The 15,781-nt window shown below is 37.5% G+C and overlaps 3 protein-coding genes and 1 pseudogene across 4 annotated transcripts; 1 reads left to right on the top strand and 3 right to left on the bottom strand.

Annotated features, from left to right (window-relative positions):
• Positions 1 to 1,448: 1,448 nt before the first annotated feature.
• Positions 1,449 to 6,848, top strand: LOC137730034 (probable glutathione S-transferase parC). 2 transcript variants are annotated; one of them, XM_068469103.1, is made up of 4 exons: positions 1,449 to 1,524; positions 2,108 to 2,349; positions 2,588 to 2,886; positions 6,815 to 6,848. In XM_068469103.1, exons 1-4 carry the CDS (start codon positions 1,449 to 1,451, stop codon positions 6,846 to 6,848), a joined length of 651 nt encoding a protein of 216 aa, XP_068325204.1. The 2 variants fall into 2 exon arrangements, with proteins under 2 accessions (XP_068325204.1, XP_068325205.1); XM_068469104.1 differs by lacking the exon at positions 6,815 to 6,848 and having other exon boundaries at positions 2,588 to 2,890.
• LOC137730055 (probable glutathione S-transferase) lies at positions 3,442 to 4,749 on the bottom strand. The gene is made up of 2 exons (XM_068469121.1): positions 4,371 to 4,749; positions 3,442 to 3,950 (listed from the first exon to the last, which is right to left on the bottom strand). Exons 1-2 carry the CDS (start codon positions 4,683 to 4,685, stop codon positions 3,606 to 3,608), a joined length of 660 nt encoding a protein of 219 aa, XP_068325222.1. The 5' UTR covers positions 4,686 to 4,749; the 3' UTR covers positions 3,442 to 3,605.
• A 1,969-nt stretch (positions 6,849 to 8,817) lies between the features above and the next one.
• On the bottom strand, positions 8,818 to 10,387 carry LOC137728415 (lysine-specific demethylase JMJ32-like; annotated as a pseudogene).
• Positions 10,388 to 11,203: 816 nt separating this feature from the next.
• On the bottom strand, positions 11,204 to 13,539 carry LOC137729083 (sm-like protein LSM2). Its single transcript, XM_068467907.1, has 3 exons — positions 13,382 to 13,539; positions 13,095 to 13,253; positions 11,204 to 11,700 (listed from the first exon to the last, which is right to left on the bottom strand). The coding sequence occupies exons 1-3, from the start codon at positions 13,382 to 13,384 to the stop codon at positions 11,581 to 11,583; spliced, it is 282 nt and encodes a 93-aa protein (XP_068324008.1). The 5' UTR covers positions 13,385 to 13,539; the 3' UTR covers positions 11,204 to 11,580.
• Positions 13,540 to 15,781: the final 2,242 nt, after the last annotated feature.

Below are 15,781 nucleotides of genomic sequence, written 5' to 3'. Positions count from 1 at the left end.
GTAGCTCTTATGGCAAGTCTTCTGTTCATGTTATAGAATTGAAATTATTCAGAAATCTGAATTTCTCTGCATTTACTAATACATTAGTATTGAAATTATTCTAATTCAAAACTTCTCATGCGTTTAACAATACATAATGAAATCAAATGATTACATTACGATCTGCAATTGAAAAATTAGAAATTAATTAGTAAGGAGTAATTAATTGCATATCACAAAACTAACGTATTGAAACGATATATGGACGTAGAATTTGAATCAAACTGAAGCACTAGAAATCTATTAAAGCAGTACAATTAGTAGAATATTACTGGCTAATTCCACGACTATTGGTTTAAAAGAACCTAACAGGATTCTCTCCGAATTCTTTTGGTGAGGATTCTGAGGATTCGTAAATTATATTTGTTCATCGTACATTATGCGGTCAGTTTTATCAGGTACTATTTGTATTTAATTTTAAATAAAAATATTTAAAATAATTTATAACCGTACGATGTACGATGAACAAATATGATTCACGTATCCCTAAAATCCTCACAAAGATGATCCGTCGAGGATCCGGATTCTAAAAGAATAATGTATTACAACAGTAAATACATGATTAGTTGTTGAGTGACATCAACCACTGTATCCAATAATCTTTATGTTCCTTTTACAGTACTCGCGAGTGTCAGCTAGCCTGTCAAACATCCCCCAGCACAAGAAGTTTGATTGTCAACAATGGCGGACGAGGTTGTAGTTGTGAGCTTCTGGACCAGCATTTATGGGTTTATTACTGCTTTGGGATGCCACTCTTCATTTGTTATAAGAACACGTGGGTACTGGTTATAACATATGGTGGTATTCTCGTATTGCACAATAATATTTCGAGCTCATGGTGTTAAAAGGAAAAATTGGAGATTCAAATGTCTTCCCAAATCAAAGGAATTCTAGACTTAATGAAAACAAAATGATAATTTAAGTAACTCAACTTCTTTGCTATAACAAGTTGACAACAATGTGATAATTGAACAACAAAAGCAAACAACAAAGATGAGAACATATTAACAACAGAAGCACATCAAAGTGCCGCATACTGTTGGAATGACATTGATGATCACATGACCATGCCCATGCATATGCTTCCTCAAAAAGATATTGTTACTGGCTGTGGCTAATTTCATATGGGTTATTTATTTAGAAGAATTATATGTTACAACATTAGTAAACATTATTAGTTGTTAATTAACATAAACCAATGTATCATATAACTGGCCAAAATCCCAAAACGAAATTGTGAGCCTGAACTGAAAGTCTGAAACCAAGTGTCAAACATGCCACAGCACACACTGACACACCCATCACAATATAACGGCCTTAATAGTCAGTAGTGCTTCATGATATTCTAGCTCTAAGGCTTTGATTTTTGCAAGAAGAAAATTCAGCTGCAAGAAGCTTGTGCGTCGACAATGGCGGGCAAGGTTGTAGTTTTGGGATTCTGGACCAGCATGTTTGGGGAGAGGTCCAGAATAGCCCTGGAAGAGAATGTTGGAGCAATATTAGAAAATACGAAAATAACACAAGAATTTCAATAATAATAATCCTAAAGAAATTCACAACATCAATTATGTATGAAACTAATATAAACAACTAGGGAGAAAATTAGAAAAACTGACAAACTTGGAGATTGAGACTTGCATAAATGCAATGCCTAAAAATAGAATTTCGTCCATATTCTTGTGCTTGTAGTTCAGTAGGCGTCTGTCTCCTAGAATTCAACAATCTATAATCCAACGTCGAAGCACTTCAATCTTCGGACTCTGGCGAATTTTATATATTCCGTACTCTCAAGACACGACTCGGAATTTGACAAACGAAGAATGAGAGAAACAAAGTGAGGAAACCTTATTTCTCAAGAGTAAAAATTATCTAATTTTCTTATCTTAATGATGATGGTTTCATGAGTTTATATAGCACCCAAGTATTTCTTATTAAAGAGATGTAACTTTTCATCTATAAGTATACATTATTTGACAAGGGAATGCACCTAAATATAAATAACATAATCTTTCTAAAAAAAATTATATATTACAATATTTTTTATTATAATATATAATTTCCAACAGAGAAGGTGTCAAGTATGTGTACAGACAGGAGGACTTGTCGAACAAGAGCCCTCTCCTTCTGCAGATGAATCCGGTTCACAAGAAGATCCCGGTTCTCATCCACAACGGCAAACCGGTCTGTGAGTCACTCATCATTGTGCAGTACATTGATGAGGTTTGGAAGGATCAAGCTGCTTCTTTGCTTCCCCTTGATCCTTACGACCGAGCTCGGGCCAGGTTCTGGGCTGACTTGATTGATAAGAAGGTCTAAGCTGTTTTGTCTAAATTTGCTGTTTTTCCCTTCAAGAATGGTTAATAGCACTCTCAAATAGCAACCATGTATTCCTCTCGTTATTTTTATTTTCACAACAAAAGAGTGCACGATGGTTTTTTTAGAATGCTGCTTTAATATAAAAATATTAATTGCAGTTCAATTTTTTAAAATTTGTATCCGACTTTTCGTCGCATCGAATGATGTCAAACATTGTTTCCAAAAATTGTAGTTTCATGTTGCTGGGAGGAAGATATGGAGCATAAAAGGAGAAGAACATGAGGCAGCAAAGAAGGAATTTATTGAAATCCTGAAGCAGTTGGAAAGAGAGCTCGGAGACAAGCCGTACTTAGGGGGTGAGAGATTCGGCTTCTTGGACATTGCCCTTATCGGATTCTACAACTACTTTTATGTGTTTGAGAGCCGTGGAAACTTGAGCATGGAGGCAGAGTGCCCTAAGATTGTTGCATGGGCCAACAGGTGCTTGCTGAGGGAGAGCGCGTCAAAATCTGTTGCTGACCCCAAAAAAGTGTGATTTTTTACTTCGTTTTTTTAGCGGAGTAGAATAGGCTAGCTGCTAGCAGTGGCGGAACCAGCTGGTGCATGAAAGAGGTTGGGATCTAGGCCAAATTGCAGGCGGAAAATGAGACTAGTAAATAAAATTAGGCCAGGCGGCTAAGTTCCAGCTTGCCTTCTACATGATTCCGCCCCTGGCTGCTTGTACAGTATCACCATGTTAGAAAGTCCACTGACGAATTCTAGTATGTGTTCTTCTAGTTTTTTTAATTCCAGCTTGTTTTTCTGTTGAGATGTTCAGGTAAGATCTTTAGGTGTTTCTGCTGCAAATGAGCTTGTATGCCTGAGGAAAAGTAACTCAAAATTTGGATAAGGAGAAAATTCGCCCTATAGTCAATTGCGTACAACGATGAGCGTTATTCATGGCGAGATCGACTCATGGTTGCATGCAACCGGTGGCACCAAAAAGTCCATGCTTTGATGTGAAGACTTGATCACATAATAAGAAATTTGATCGAGTAGATTTAGATTCCTTACTATAACAAGTTGACAACAGAATGATAGTTTGACTACAGAAGCAAAATAAACATATGAACAGAAGCACAATAAAGTGCCTAAAAACAGTAAAGGCTTGGTCAAGTGCCCTTTTATTCTAATTCAAAACAACCCAAAACAGGTTGAATCTTGAAATTACATTGATCATCACTAGCTTCTTCCCATGATTCCACCAAAATCTACTCCATTCCAAGCTTTTTCCTCATAAACATGACGAAATCGTAGACCTTTTCCTGTTCGGGGAGCGATTTGGACACGCTTTCCTTCTCCACGCACCTCTTAACCCAGGCAATAAACTTTGGGTGCAACGCCTCAACACTGAAGTTACCAAATTTCTCATACAAAAGAAACCAGCTATAGAACGGAATAAGTGCCACGTCCACGAATCCAAGGGTCTCGCCCCCAAAGAAGGGCTTGTCTCCGAGCTCTCCTTCTAACACGCCCATGCAGTCAAGGAATTCCTTCTTTGCTGCGTCCTGTTCTTCTCCTTTCGTTGTCCAAATCTTCCTCCCAAACTCGTATATCTGCATTTCACATCCCCAAAATTGCAGAAATATTAATATACATTATTTTGAGCAAGTTCAGATCCTCTGCTTATATCTTTCTAATACATACATCACAAACCCTAAACTGTAACCCCGAACTGTAACAAGAAATCTTAATCAAAACCTAAGTAGTAAAATCATTATTACCCTAAACACTTACAATCTTAAAATTTTGAAACATTGTTTTATTTACCAGCTCAAATATCCATAAGCATTTAACCTAAAACCAATTGGCAACGCGTGAGATTTTAAGCAGTTATGCTAGATACTCGCAACCATTTAAACATAAAAAATATAACCGTATAATCTGTTTCCCATGTTTTCAATTGTTTCAAACCAAACATATTCAAAACAAATAAAAAAATACTACAAATAAGTAAATTAGTCAGTAAAACTCACCTTCTTGTCGACGAAGTCTGCCCAGAACCTGGCCTGGGCTCTGAGGTAAGAGTCAGAGGGCAAGAGTGGAGCCTTATCATTCCAAACCTCATCAATGTACTGAAGCGCAATGAGGGACTCACAGACCGGTTTTCCATTGTGAATGAGAACCGGGATCTTCTTGTGAACCGGGTTCATCTGCAGCAACAGTGGGCTCTTGTTCCTCACGTCCTCATCTTTGTACACATACTCAATGCCCTTCTCAGCCAGAGCAATCCTCAGCCTCATCCCAAATGGGCTAGGCCAGAAATCCAACAAAACTACCTCATCCGCCATTGAAGGTTGAAATCTGAACTCTTTGATACAAAATTGCAAAATGGTTGCAGAAGGTTGGCTTAGATATGAGCTGTGGGAGTGGTGGTGGTGGTGGTAGTGGTGGGGGTGAGCGTGTGTATTTGTAGACAAAAGTTGAATGAAAAGACTAAAGAGGCAGTAGTCAATGGACCGCAGGATTCTTGGACATATTCTATTTTTTTCCTTATTGTACACATTAGAGAATATTAATTGGATCTGATTATGTCACTGCTTTCGACATAAAAAATCTTGATATCCTTCTATGTTCTTCCTTCTTTTAATTGTGGAGAAGAAATTTTTGTAACAGCAACGAGATTTGTCGTCTAAGTGGACAAGAGCATCTATTCGAGTCTCTGAAATATTGCTCGATAAAAAGTGTAACAAAAAATAAAGTGTAAATTATACTAAAATATCTCAATTATAGCTCGAACTACAATCACATATCTTATGTTTTAAAAATTACAACGTCATACCTCATCTTATGAATTTATTACAATGTTAAACGTCCGTCAGTTTGTCTGTTAATTTCTCTGTTAACTTGAAGCGAAGCCCACTCCTTCACCCAACTGAATAGATATATTAATTAAATATTAATAAATTAAAAAATTATATAAAAAAAAGGGGACCCACACCTACAAGCGCATCACCCTCACCGTTCTTTCCCAGTTCATCCGTCTCGAGTAATAGTCAAAATTTAACACTCAATTTCATAAATGTCACTTTTTATTTAAAAAAATTTCAAATATAATAGAAAACTCATGTAAATAGACTTAAATAGCCTCAAAATTCAAAACCCATTTACACATAAAAGGGAGGTCAATGGAATTCTGATGGGAGTTGTAAGGAAGCAACTCAACCCCCCAAATTTTGAGCTCTTCTTACTCCGTGAAGAATAGAATTGCACCTCATCTCCCGTCTGTTGTCCTTATGGCTCCCTCCACATTTAGTTTCGCCCACCCTTCCTCGCCAAGTAGAGGAATGGTTTCTCAAAGTTGTAGTTGTTGTTTGCTGATATCTCATAGTACGGCAGATTCTTTTCTGTGGAAGGTAACCTGCTCGGCTTTAACCTACATGTTCTTCACATCAACCTTGTTGCCACAGAGAACAATAGGGATGTTCTCGCACACACTGAAGTACTAACGTGAGGAATCAAGTATACCGAACCATCACCAACTAATGTAAAAATAAAAATAAAATAAAGAAACATTAGACTAGACACAAAAATAATTTAGCTAACTCACCGGCAGAGATCACGGTGCCATGTAGGGACATTCTTGTACATTCTTGTATGTCGACCTAGCGGTAACGTCAAACATGATGATTGCACATTGCCCATGAATGCTGCATATTTCAATGAAGAATTTTAGGTGTTCATTAGGAGAAATCCACCATGATTGTTCAGTTTTACTCACTCTACTGGTTCTTCATTGGCCTCCTGGAAATCATGCATCCAACTGAAAGTGTTGTGAATTAAAGCCATAGGATATGCACTAAAACCTTCCCATACCGAGCTATCTCTTGCCTTCCAAAGGAGGGCATTTAAGCCTTTGGTTGTTTGAATACCAAATGAGGGTATTTAAGTCTATTTAAGTGGATTTTTTGTTATTTTTTAAAGAAGTTATAAAAAGTGACATTTATGAAATTAGGTGTTAAATTTTAGTTATCATTGATTTGAGTTTTAATCAAAATGATAAAAATGTGTTGTAAATAAATAGTACCAGAAGTGACCTTTTAGAGCAAAATTATCATTTTTCGTTAAAGTAAATAATATCGCAAGTATTTCGTTACAACTCTCTTACTTTTAAGCGCGATGAGATTGATTCAAGACAAATATAATACTTTATAAATTTCAAACTCCTGTACACCGCTACCAAAATTGTCTTACATAATATGCGTTTTGCTTATAACAATCTGAACCGTTGTTTTCAATAAATTATAAAACTCATTATACTAATTTTCAAGTTATTTGCAATATTGTACCCTTTCTTGCTTTATGTCTGTCATCTTTGCAATGGACGGAGTTTATCTCCTAAAAAATATCTTGACACGAGCATATGAATTTTATAATTAATTTGTAAACCCTAGGAAATATAAAAAGATGAGAAGCCTAGGCATGAATGCATTATCCAAATTCCCAAAATCTGAAGCTCTTTGCGAGAAGAAAGGGAGCTTTTTTTTTTCTCACTACCATAACTATGGTGTGTGCTTACCATACATTTAATAATCTGTCATGTATTATTTTACTTAATTCTAGTTAACTTTCATATTAAATGTTACTTTTTATTTTAAAAAAAATTAATTAAATTAAGAAAAATAATATGTAACAGATGATTAGATGTATAATGAGTATATAGCATAATTGTTGTGAGCAAAAATGCTCCCGAGAAAAAAACAAGTCGGCCAAAACATGTGATGCAGCTGGAATTTTCTACAACACTCCAATATATGGTCCAACCTAAAAAACTCCTTTTTGTAATTTAACTCCATTTCCTACCCATCCACGTTTCGTAGTTAATTGGATTTTGGCTTTTTATATTTCTAATTTTTTGAACTCGAATAATGCAAAAGGAAAAAAGCTGCAAAACAGAAAAACGAACAAAATAAATAATTAAATAAAAACCACACATCGAGCGGAAATGAACTTGTAGGTGGGATGTCCAAAATATATGAATGGTTAGAGAATCTCTAAAGAAAATATTAAACTCAAAATATCAAAATAATATTTGATGACTTATGTGGTATTTTGATATTTTTTTACAATTTTTTACATCACCTGATATGTTAAATAATAGGGTTATTGTATAATTTTTTTTAATCTCTTTGTGGGGTCCCATTATTGAGATACAACCAATCAATTACTTGGAACACACAACAACATTTATTATATATTGCATCATATTTACTAAAAAATTATTAAATAAATTTGCCAGTGGAAGCCTTTGCCTTCAGTTGACTCAATGCCACATAAGAAACTGAAGACCAAATTGAGGAGAATTTGTTGCTATTTTTTACTATTATATGTCTACATGACAGTTTTAATATCTTTTTTAGAGATGCTATTATTGAGCTAGATGTGTGGAAACGAAAAACAGGTTAACAAGAATTTGCCAACAAAATCAAATCAATCGCAAAGAAACATGACAGGAGGCACAACACAGGTCCAGTGCCCTTTGCTTGTAGCTAGATGTGAGGAAAACTCCGTACAGGTTGAGACTTGAAAGACAGCATATGGACCTAAAGAAATCGAATGTATAACTGAATCACTTTCTTCTAATTAGGGGTGACAATGTCTGATACAATACATTACACGACTCGAAATTCATAAGAAATTCGGACCTGATGTGTACGTTATTAAAACACGATTAACATTTGCTCCTTATATTTATAAAATGATAACTATTATCACTCTATCTGACGCATAGTATGAGTTATAGATTATAATCATCATATTATTATTTTTATCATTTTGTACGTTGATTATGGATTGATATCAACACGACACGAATATAAATAGCCAAACTCGAACACAACCATTCGCATCCCTACTTGTAGGTAGTCTTGTGCATGTTTACTACGCCATTCCAAGCTTTAAACCGTCATATAGTTGGTCAGGAAGTCACTTGAATACTCTGCATGCACCTCTTTATCTTAAGAGGACTTTGACACTCTTTCGGGCTGGTTTGGTTTCGCATTTTCAGAAGTTTCACACCTCTCCCCAGAAAGAGAATATAACAACTGGACATTTGAATCTAGCATCCTTTTGTATTGGTTGTATACTTCTCAAGGATGATATATGCATTTGAATCTAACAAAAATAATACTTATCAAGGTTGAATCTAGCATCTTTTTTGCAATGGTTGTATACCTCTCCCCAGTAGCAACAGGTTATATTGACTAATTTAATGTAATTTCTCTACCTCAAGGATGCTGTATACTTCTCTTTCAGAGATTTCTTTGGCTTCCCAGTCTGAGAAGTCCACAAATGATTAATCTGATACCCAGACTAATGATCGGTGATCATTCCATCGCTCATCTGAAGTCTTCACTGGTCCCTGCTAAATGCGCTTTAGTCCAATCGGCACCCAATTCATCCCTTAGACAACATGCCTATGAATCACAACTGAATCCTCGCACTCTCTCTCAGCAGTGTTCGAGTTTTAATGGATAGGCAATGAATTGATTGCAAGAAGTTGAAGTAAGCATACTTTAATATCATACTGCATATCATACCCTGCCAAATATAATGGAACATCAAATACTTAACCATGTAAAAAGTGGCACCTGAATGGTGAGAGAAGTGTTTTAAGTTCTTGATCCCTTACAGTAGTTCACAGCAATAGTGCGTTTATCCGGAGTTTGTCTAACGTGATGAACCCACATACTTGGCCTGCATTAACTCTACCACATCAGGCCTTGGAAAATATTAAGGAAAATTAATAAAAATGGTTTGAAAACTCTGAGTTTTAATGAAAATGACAAAAAAAATGATAGAATGAATAGTACATTTTTAGTATAAAAATGTGATTTTTCGTTAAAGTGAATAGTACCGGGAGCTTTTCGTTAAAGTTCTCAAAATATTATGAGTCATATAGGAGTATGAAAACAACAGACAATCATGCACATTTATTTTCGGTTACAAAAATAACATGGACATCTTAATCGTGAAAAGAATTTCATTTTTCATACGTTGCTTACCAAACAAAGACAATATACAAAGAGGAGGGACTAGGCATCAAAGTAAGCAATGAGAATGCCGGGAATTGTACAAAATTTGAAGTGACTGAAGTCCGATCATATGAACATAGCCAAAAGAAGGAAAAAACAAATGAGAGCAAAAATGAAGGCAGAAATTTACAAGTAAAGAATCTCTCCAGGGTTGAGAGTACAGTGAAAGGGCTTAGGACCGTCAAACTTCAAAGGGAAGTTAGAGAGCTGCTTATCTCTGTCCTCAGGAGAAGGGTAAGGATTGACACTGCACCAAGGCACACATCTATCTGGCTTCTCCAGTTCCAACGTGAACTCTCCGGTGTCATGAGAATATGAATACTGGGCAGATGGGTAGTCACGGATGTACCTGCGATGCACATCAGTGGGAGGGAGGAGGAAATGCTTCCGCCCAACCACGACAGCACAGAGATTCTCATAGTGCTCCTTATGAAATGATGTTGTAGACAGATGGTTGCCAATCCGCATGTTGACTGCACCGGGGAGGCAGCCAAGGGCCTCACTGGCCCATGGGATATGGGGGTCACAATCCCCAGCTAAAGCCGAGTACTCTGACGGAAAGCAGTTGTTCTGCTGCTGCGCATAGGCCACCAATTTTGATGGGGACTCATTGTTGGCGACCAGGCTGAGAGCTTCCGGGAAGAGCACGCGCTCCACATGAGCAGAAGCAAAGCAAAGAGAACCATCCAACGGGACAAGGGCATCAGCTTGTCCGTGTGGGGTAAGGTGAAGGGAGATGTCAGTAGAGGAGAGGGCTCCGGCGAGGTAAGAATCGTTGGTCCAGGAGTGAGAGGCCCGGCCAGTGGAGGTGGCGTTGGATATGATGCAGGGCTTGTTTTGGTTAACGTAATCTCTAAGGAATTGGAGAGGGGTAGGTGGGAGCTCCAACCGCTCCACTCTTCCCGACTCACCTACACTTAGCTCTCTACTTGTTTCCGCAATGCCTGTATTTCCTCCATATTAGCAGCCCAATTTCCGTTGTTCCTCACTGTCAGGATTAAAATTTGGGGAGGGTTAAACCTCCAAAACCTCTTACTCCATTGACTAAATTTCTTCGAAACAAATGGTTAATGGCTATTGAGTCTTGTTGGTTCAAAATGTATATTATCCAGATTATTTTTCTTGCAGCAAACACAGCAATGATTTGGTTAACCGCTACAAATAGTTAATTAATACTAGCATATGGGCACACACAAAGTGTGTGAGAAATTTTTTTTTTTTTCTTTTTTTTTTTTTGAAAAAGAAGGAGAGGAAGAGTGTCACATAAAATGTGGAAGTGGAAAGTTTTTTTTTATTATTATTTTTTTATTTTATTTTATTTTTTTTAGAGATTTATTAAGATTACATGCATTTGAGGCTTATTACATTTCTGCTCTATATTTCTTATTCATGTTCAGTTTTAATTAGAGGGTTAACGGTTAATTTCATAAGATTTTAATTAACAATGAGCATTTTATTTATTAGTAGAGATACTTGTGGCTCATGTGATCCACATCCTCCCAGTACTCAACTCTACAAATGTACTTGTAGCTCACGTGATTAAAAATCCCGCCATTTCCAAGGTATCCTTAATTCCCTCACCAAATTGCAAGTATAAGGCTTTAAACATAATGCTCTCTCACTGATTTTCTTTCTTTTTTTTTTTTTTTTTTTTTTCACTTTCTACTATTGATCTTAGCATCGTTGAAGCCTATTTGATTCTGAGGTTTGAAATCATCAATATGTTAATCTTTCATGATTAGGTTAAGCCACCTGCTAGGCACCAATGAGTTGAAGAACTAGAAAACGTACAAACCAAATTACTCATAAACGCGCACGAGTTCCAAACTCGGAAAAACTAAACGTAGAAATACAATAGGAATAGGATAAAGAGGCGCGCATTGCATGGATGATCCTCTTGGTGATGCGAAGGTTCTGGATGTCCCCAATTTCAACTAAAATGCACTGTATATGATAAAAAAAGAGAGAGAAAGAAAACACTACTTTGCACTTGTCCAAGATGTTTCATAGAGCGGAACTGCGGTCTAATAGGAGACGCCTTCTTGAACCTGTCATAAAGAAGGCACTGGTAAAAGATAGCGAAATAAAATGACGCAACATGTCAGTGCTCCACCAGGCCTTTCTTTAATCAGTTGTCTGAACTGAATCAACTTCAGCCGCCACGAGCTTCCCTTCTGGTGGCATCATGCAGCAGTTCAACATCGACTCCGTCTGGGGGCAGTTGAACGTATCTCACAACTGATCCCCTAATAAAACAGTTCCTCACTGACATCTGCAAAAGTACATTATCATACACTTGTCAAACCGGAAGGGTAACATCGTTAAATAGTAATTTTCCATTTCAATGTACATAACACGTTCTTTAAGCATGGGGCAGAAAACAAAATCGGCATATATAAGATAGACAACAGCTAGAACAAACAAAGCAAACACAAGAATATCGGAAGATCCAAAAGGTCCAATGAAACCAAGCAAATCAGAGTCAGAGTCATGAGACCAATGACCTATGCTCTGAAAAATTTTACCCACAGCCCCATAAAGAAAATTTGATCCCTGAAATTAAAATCATATAATGCCCTTGCAATGATCAACTCCCACAAGCTAACAGTGAAATGCCAAGCTCCACCATAAACGATTGGCACAAACACTTGGCACAGGAGATCTTACCATCAGTAAAATCTCAGAGCTCACCAATCCAATCATAGTGACATTTTTATAGCAATAAGGTACCCAGCAGACCATGGAAGATCGAAGATAATCCCCAAACTCCACGTTTACAAGTTTCATTGTGAGCATTCATGTCACAAGAACCATAAACATAATAAACTCAACTCCCATATCAAACCCAAATCGATAATAAGTATATGGACTGCATAAATTCAATACAAACATTGGAGGAGCAATACAAGCAAAATCACTCATAAACCATGAAACTAGAGTACAACACCTCAACCATAAATCGTTTTGTCACACTTAAATGTAGTGAATCTTCAATTGAGATAACAAAACCATCTCAGATTACTCTCTCACTTTATCTTTCGGTGATGCTATCCCCAAATTTTATGCTTAGTAACATTTCCACATGCCCATCATCTTAAAGTCTGCTTCCAGCTACATTTATTTCTTATGTAGCTTATAGGACAGTGTTCTATACATTATAGTGGTCTTACATAACTGTCCCTTCAAATAGTCGAAGAACGACTGTACTCCACACTCAATTCAAATATTCTAAGAATGAACGATTTGAATCGTCCATTCGACTAATCATCATATAGTGAGCAAAAATTCAGTCTTTTTTATCACATGATAAACTTTCCAGGTATACAATTACGCTAATGAGCAAAATTCCTCCATCAATACTTAATCCGCAAAAAACCACTCAGGAGTCTGCACATACTAAAGCATCGATGGTCTATCACTAGCATTGTTCTTCCGCTAAAACCCGCGTAAATTATTACAAGTTCCAAAAACTTAAGGGGAAAATTTTCAAAATCAAAACAACCCATTTGAAACCCTAAACCCTAACTTCTCATCACAAACTCGAGCAATAGGATTACCCCTTCCAACACCAAACCCTAGAAATCAAGTAAACAACCAACAGGCACAGACAAGTACATAGAATAGTCAAACGTTAATCAGAAACAAGACAAAGACAACAATGGTTACCATGTGAGGGTACTTGTCCTGGTCGACAACCCTAGTATTCTCGAGCTTAATGTTGAGATACTGATCCACCGAGTGCAGTGTTCCTCTGATTGCAAGGTCATTCTTCAGCTCCACCGTCACTTCTCTCCCCACCAACTCTTTGAAATAAGAGAAGAACAACTGCACACCCACGCACCCAACAGAAAACCCAGTTCAAATTACGGGTTGAGGGACAAATTAGGAGAAAAAAAAAAACAGCATGGAAATTGAACAAGTTGGTGTAAATTAACATAGAAATTGAAAGTTACCATTTTTTTATTTGCAGGTTGAGAGAGACAGCAGGAGATGGTGAAGCCCCTTGGGGTTCTGTAGGATCGAAGTCTGGAGCTGGTTTTGCAGAGACCCGAAGGAGGAGGAAGATGTGGAGAGGCAAAAAAAACAGCGAGAGAGGTATTTTGCCACCGGCTGTGGGTTTTCCCAAGTTTTGGGCTTTATTGGAGCTCACATGACGTGACTGGGCCTTCAATTTGGTATTTTTTTCCGTTTCTGGGCCTAATTTTCTCTAGACTTTTGCACCTTTTTTTTTTTTTTTTGTCAATCGATAGGGTTTGTTAGATTAGAGCATCTCTAAAGGATATGTCAAATTTGCCACGTATGCATACAACAGAAAAAAATAGCAGTAAACTCTCTCCAACCGAGCCTTCAATTTCTTATGTGGTGCTGGGTCATTTGAAGGCAAAGCCTTATGCTATCAAATTTGATAGAAAATGTCAAATTTATTAAATAATTTTTTATAGATTAATATAATATATAATAAATGTTGTTATGTTTTTGAAATATTCGATTGGTTGCCCTAATCATTGGACTCCACAAAAAGATAAAAAATTTATTAAATGACATTATTATTTAACATATCAAATGGAGTAAAATATTGTACAAAATGTCAAATTGCTACATAAGCTATCAACTATCATTTTGATGTTTAAAATTTGGCATCTCCTTTGAAGATGCTCTTAGATGTTAAATTAGCAAGGTTCAACACATTTCATTCCACCACTGTAATAAAGGCCATTTGCCACATTTATTGATAGAGGAATCCTACCTTAAAAAAGAAAACATATCACCCAGAAAAGGGAAATAAAGGTCCTAATTCATCTAGAAAACTTAAGAAGATATACGAGAAGTTCAATTTCCAAAAGGAAAAAGTGACTTCATTTCTTCTTTCTGGTGCCTGTTTGCGTTTTCTTTCAATTCTTAGCCTTTATGTTTTCCTAATCCATTCGGGGTTCTGTAATTAGTTGTGCAAACATCTCTTATTTGTGTGTATAGGGTTTCCTAGACAAGATGGGATTATCTTCACAAACCAGGTTTTATACGTGCAGCTGCATGCATATACATACATAACCTAATATATCCTGCGCTGTGTCTCAAACTCTCCGACTCTCAGTAAGCAATCTGTGGATATGACTATTCCAGAATTGGATATGTTGCGAGAAGAATACTTCGATACTACCATGCGCTCCTCCTCTCTATTTTAGGACCCGTACGGGCTGCTTCCAGCGATGTCCAAGGCTGCCATCGACGCCATTCCGACGCTGAAAGTGACGGAGGAAAGGAAGGAGTGTTGTATCTGCTTGGAAAACTTGAAGGTGGGCGTTGAAGCCAAGAAGATGCCATGTCAGCATATGTTTCACAAGACATGTATGATGTATTGCAAAATGGCTGCTCCAGTGTGCTTCCTGCCCGCTTTGCAGGTTCGGTGTGGACGTGCCCATCATTCCCCTACAGGACAATACATTTGACATGTTTAGCGATTTGTTATCATCACCTTGTTCCGATCCAAACTGGTGGGTCATCGGATAAGTTTGTGTTTTGGTTACATGCCAGTGTTCGATTGATTTAAATTGTTATAGAAGACTTTTCTTTCTTTTTCTTCTACTTAAAATATATATATCCAACTATATATAGTTTTATTCATATCATATTTAAAACAAAATCATTATATGCCTCCCTCTGCATGCATCTCTTTGCCCAACCCATCAGCCTCGGACACTCCTTCACCATGTAGAATTTTTCAAGTTGACGGACCGAGGGCTCACTCCAACAACATCGATACCGTTCCCACTTAATCACCTGCACAATCCTCAGGTATGGGGTTTTATCACAAAAGGCCTCAGTGTTGTTGGAGTGGGCCCTCAGTCCGTCAACCTGAAAAATTCTACACAGTATTAGAGCCAGGAGACAAGCCCGTATTGCCATGTGATTGGGTGGGTCCCCATTGGCCCTGCGTGATTGGTGAGTCCCTATATGGCTCTATGTAGGGCAAAGATGTCACGTGATTGGGTAGGTCCCCATTGGCCAAGCGCGATTGGGTGAGTCCCGACATGGCTCCACGTGGTTGCCGATGTGTGGAATTTCATGTGTGACCCGTAAAAATGGGGTCTCACGTGCGGGGGAGTGTTGGAACCCCATTATGTCCCACATCAGACAGAGGAAAGGGCAAAGACCCATTTATATGGAATTAGCTCACTCTAACTAACACCAAGATCTTTTGTGATAAAACCCCACACTTGAGGATTGTGCAGGTGGTTAAGTAGGGACAATATCGGTGTTGTTAGAATGGGCCCTCAGCTCATCGACCTGAAAATTTCCACACACCATGCCCAGGTTTCCACAGACCTCCAGTGCATAGAACTAGCTATAGTGCC

This window comes from Pyrus communis, chromosome 3 (assembly GCF_963583255.1).
Source record: "Pyrus communis chromosome 3, drPyrComm1.1, whole genome shotgun sequence".
Classification (NCBI taxonomy): domain Eukaryota; kingdom Viridiplantae; phylum Streptophyta; class Magnoliopsida; order Rosales; family Rosaceae; genus Pyrus; species Pyrus communis.
The sequence above is the reverse complement of the archived record's forward strand: the minus strand, read 5'-3'. Positions and strand labels throughout refer to the sequence as shown.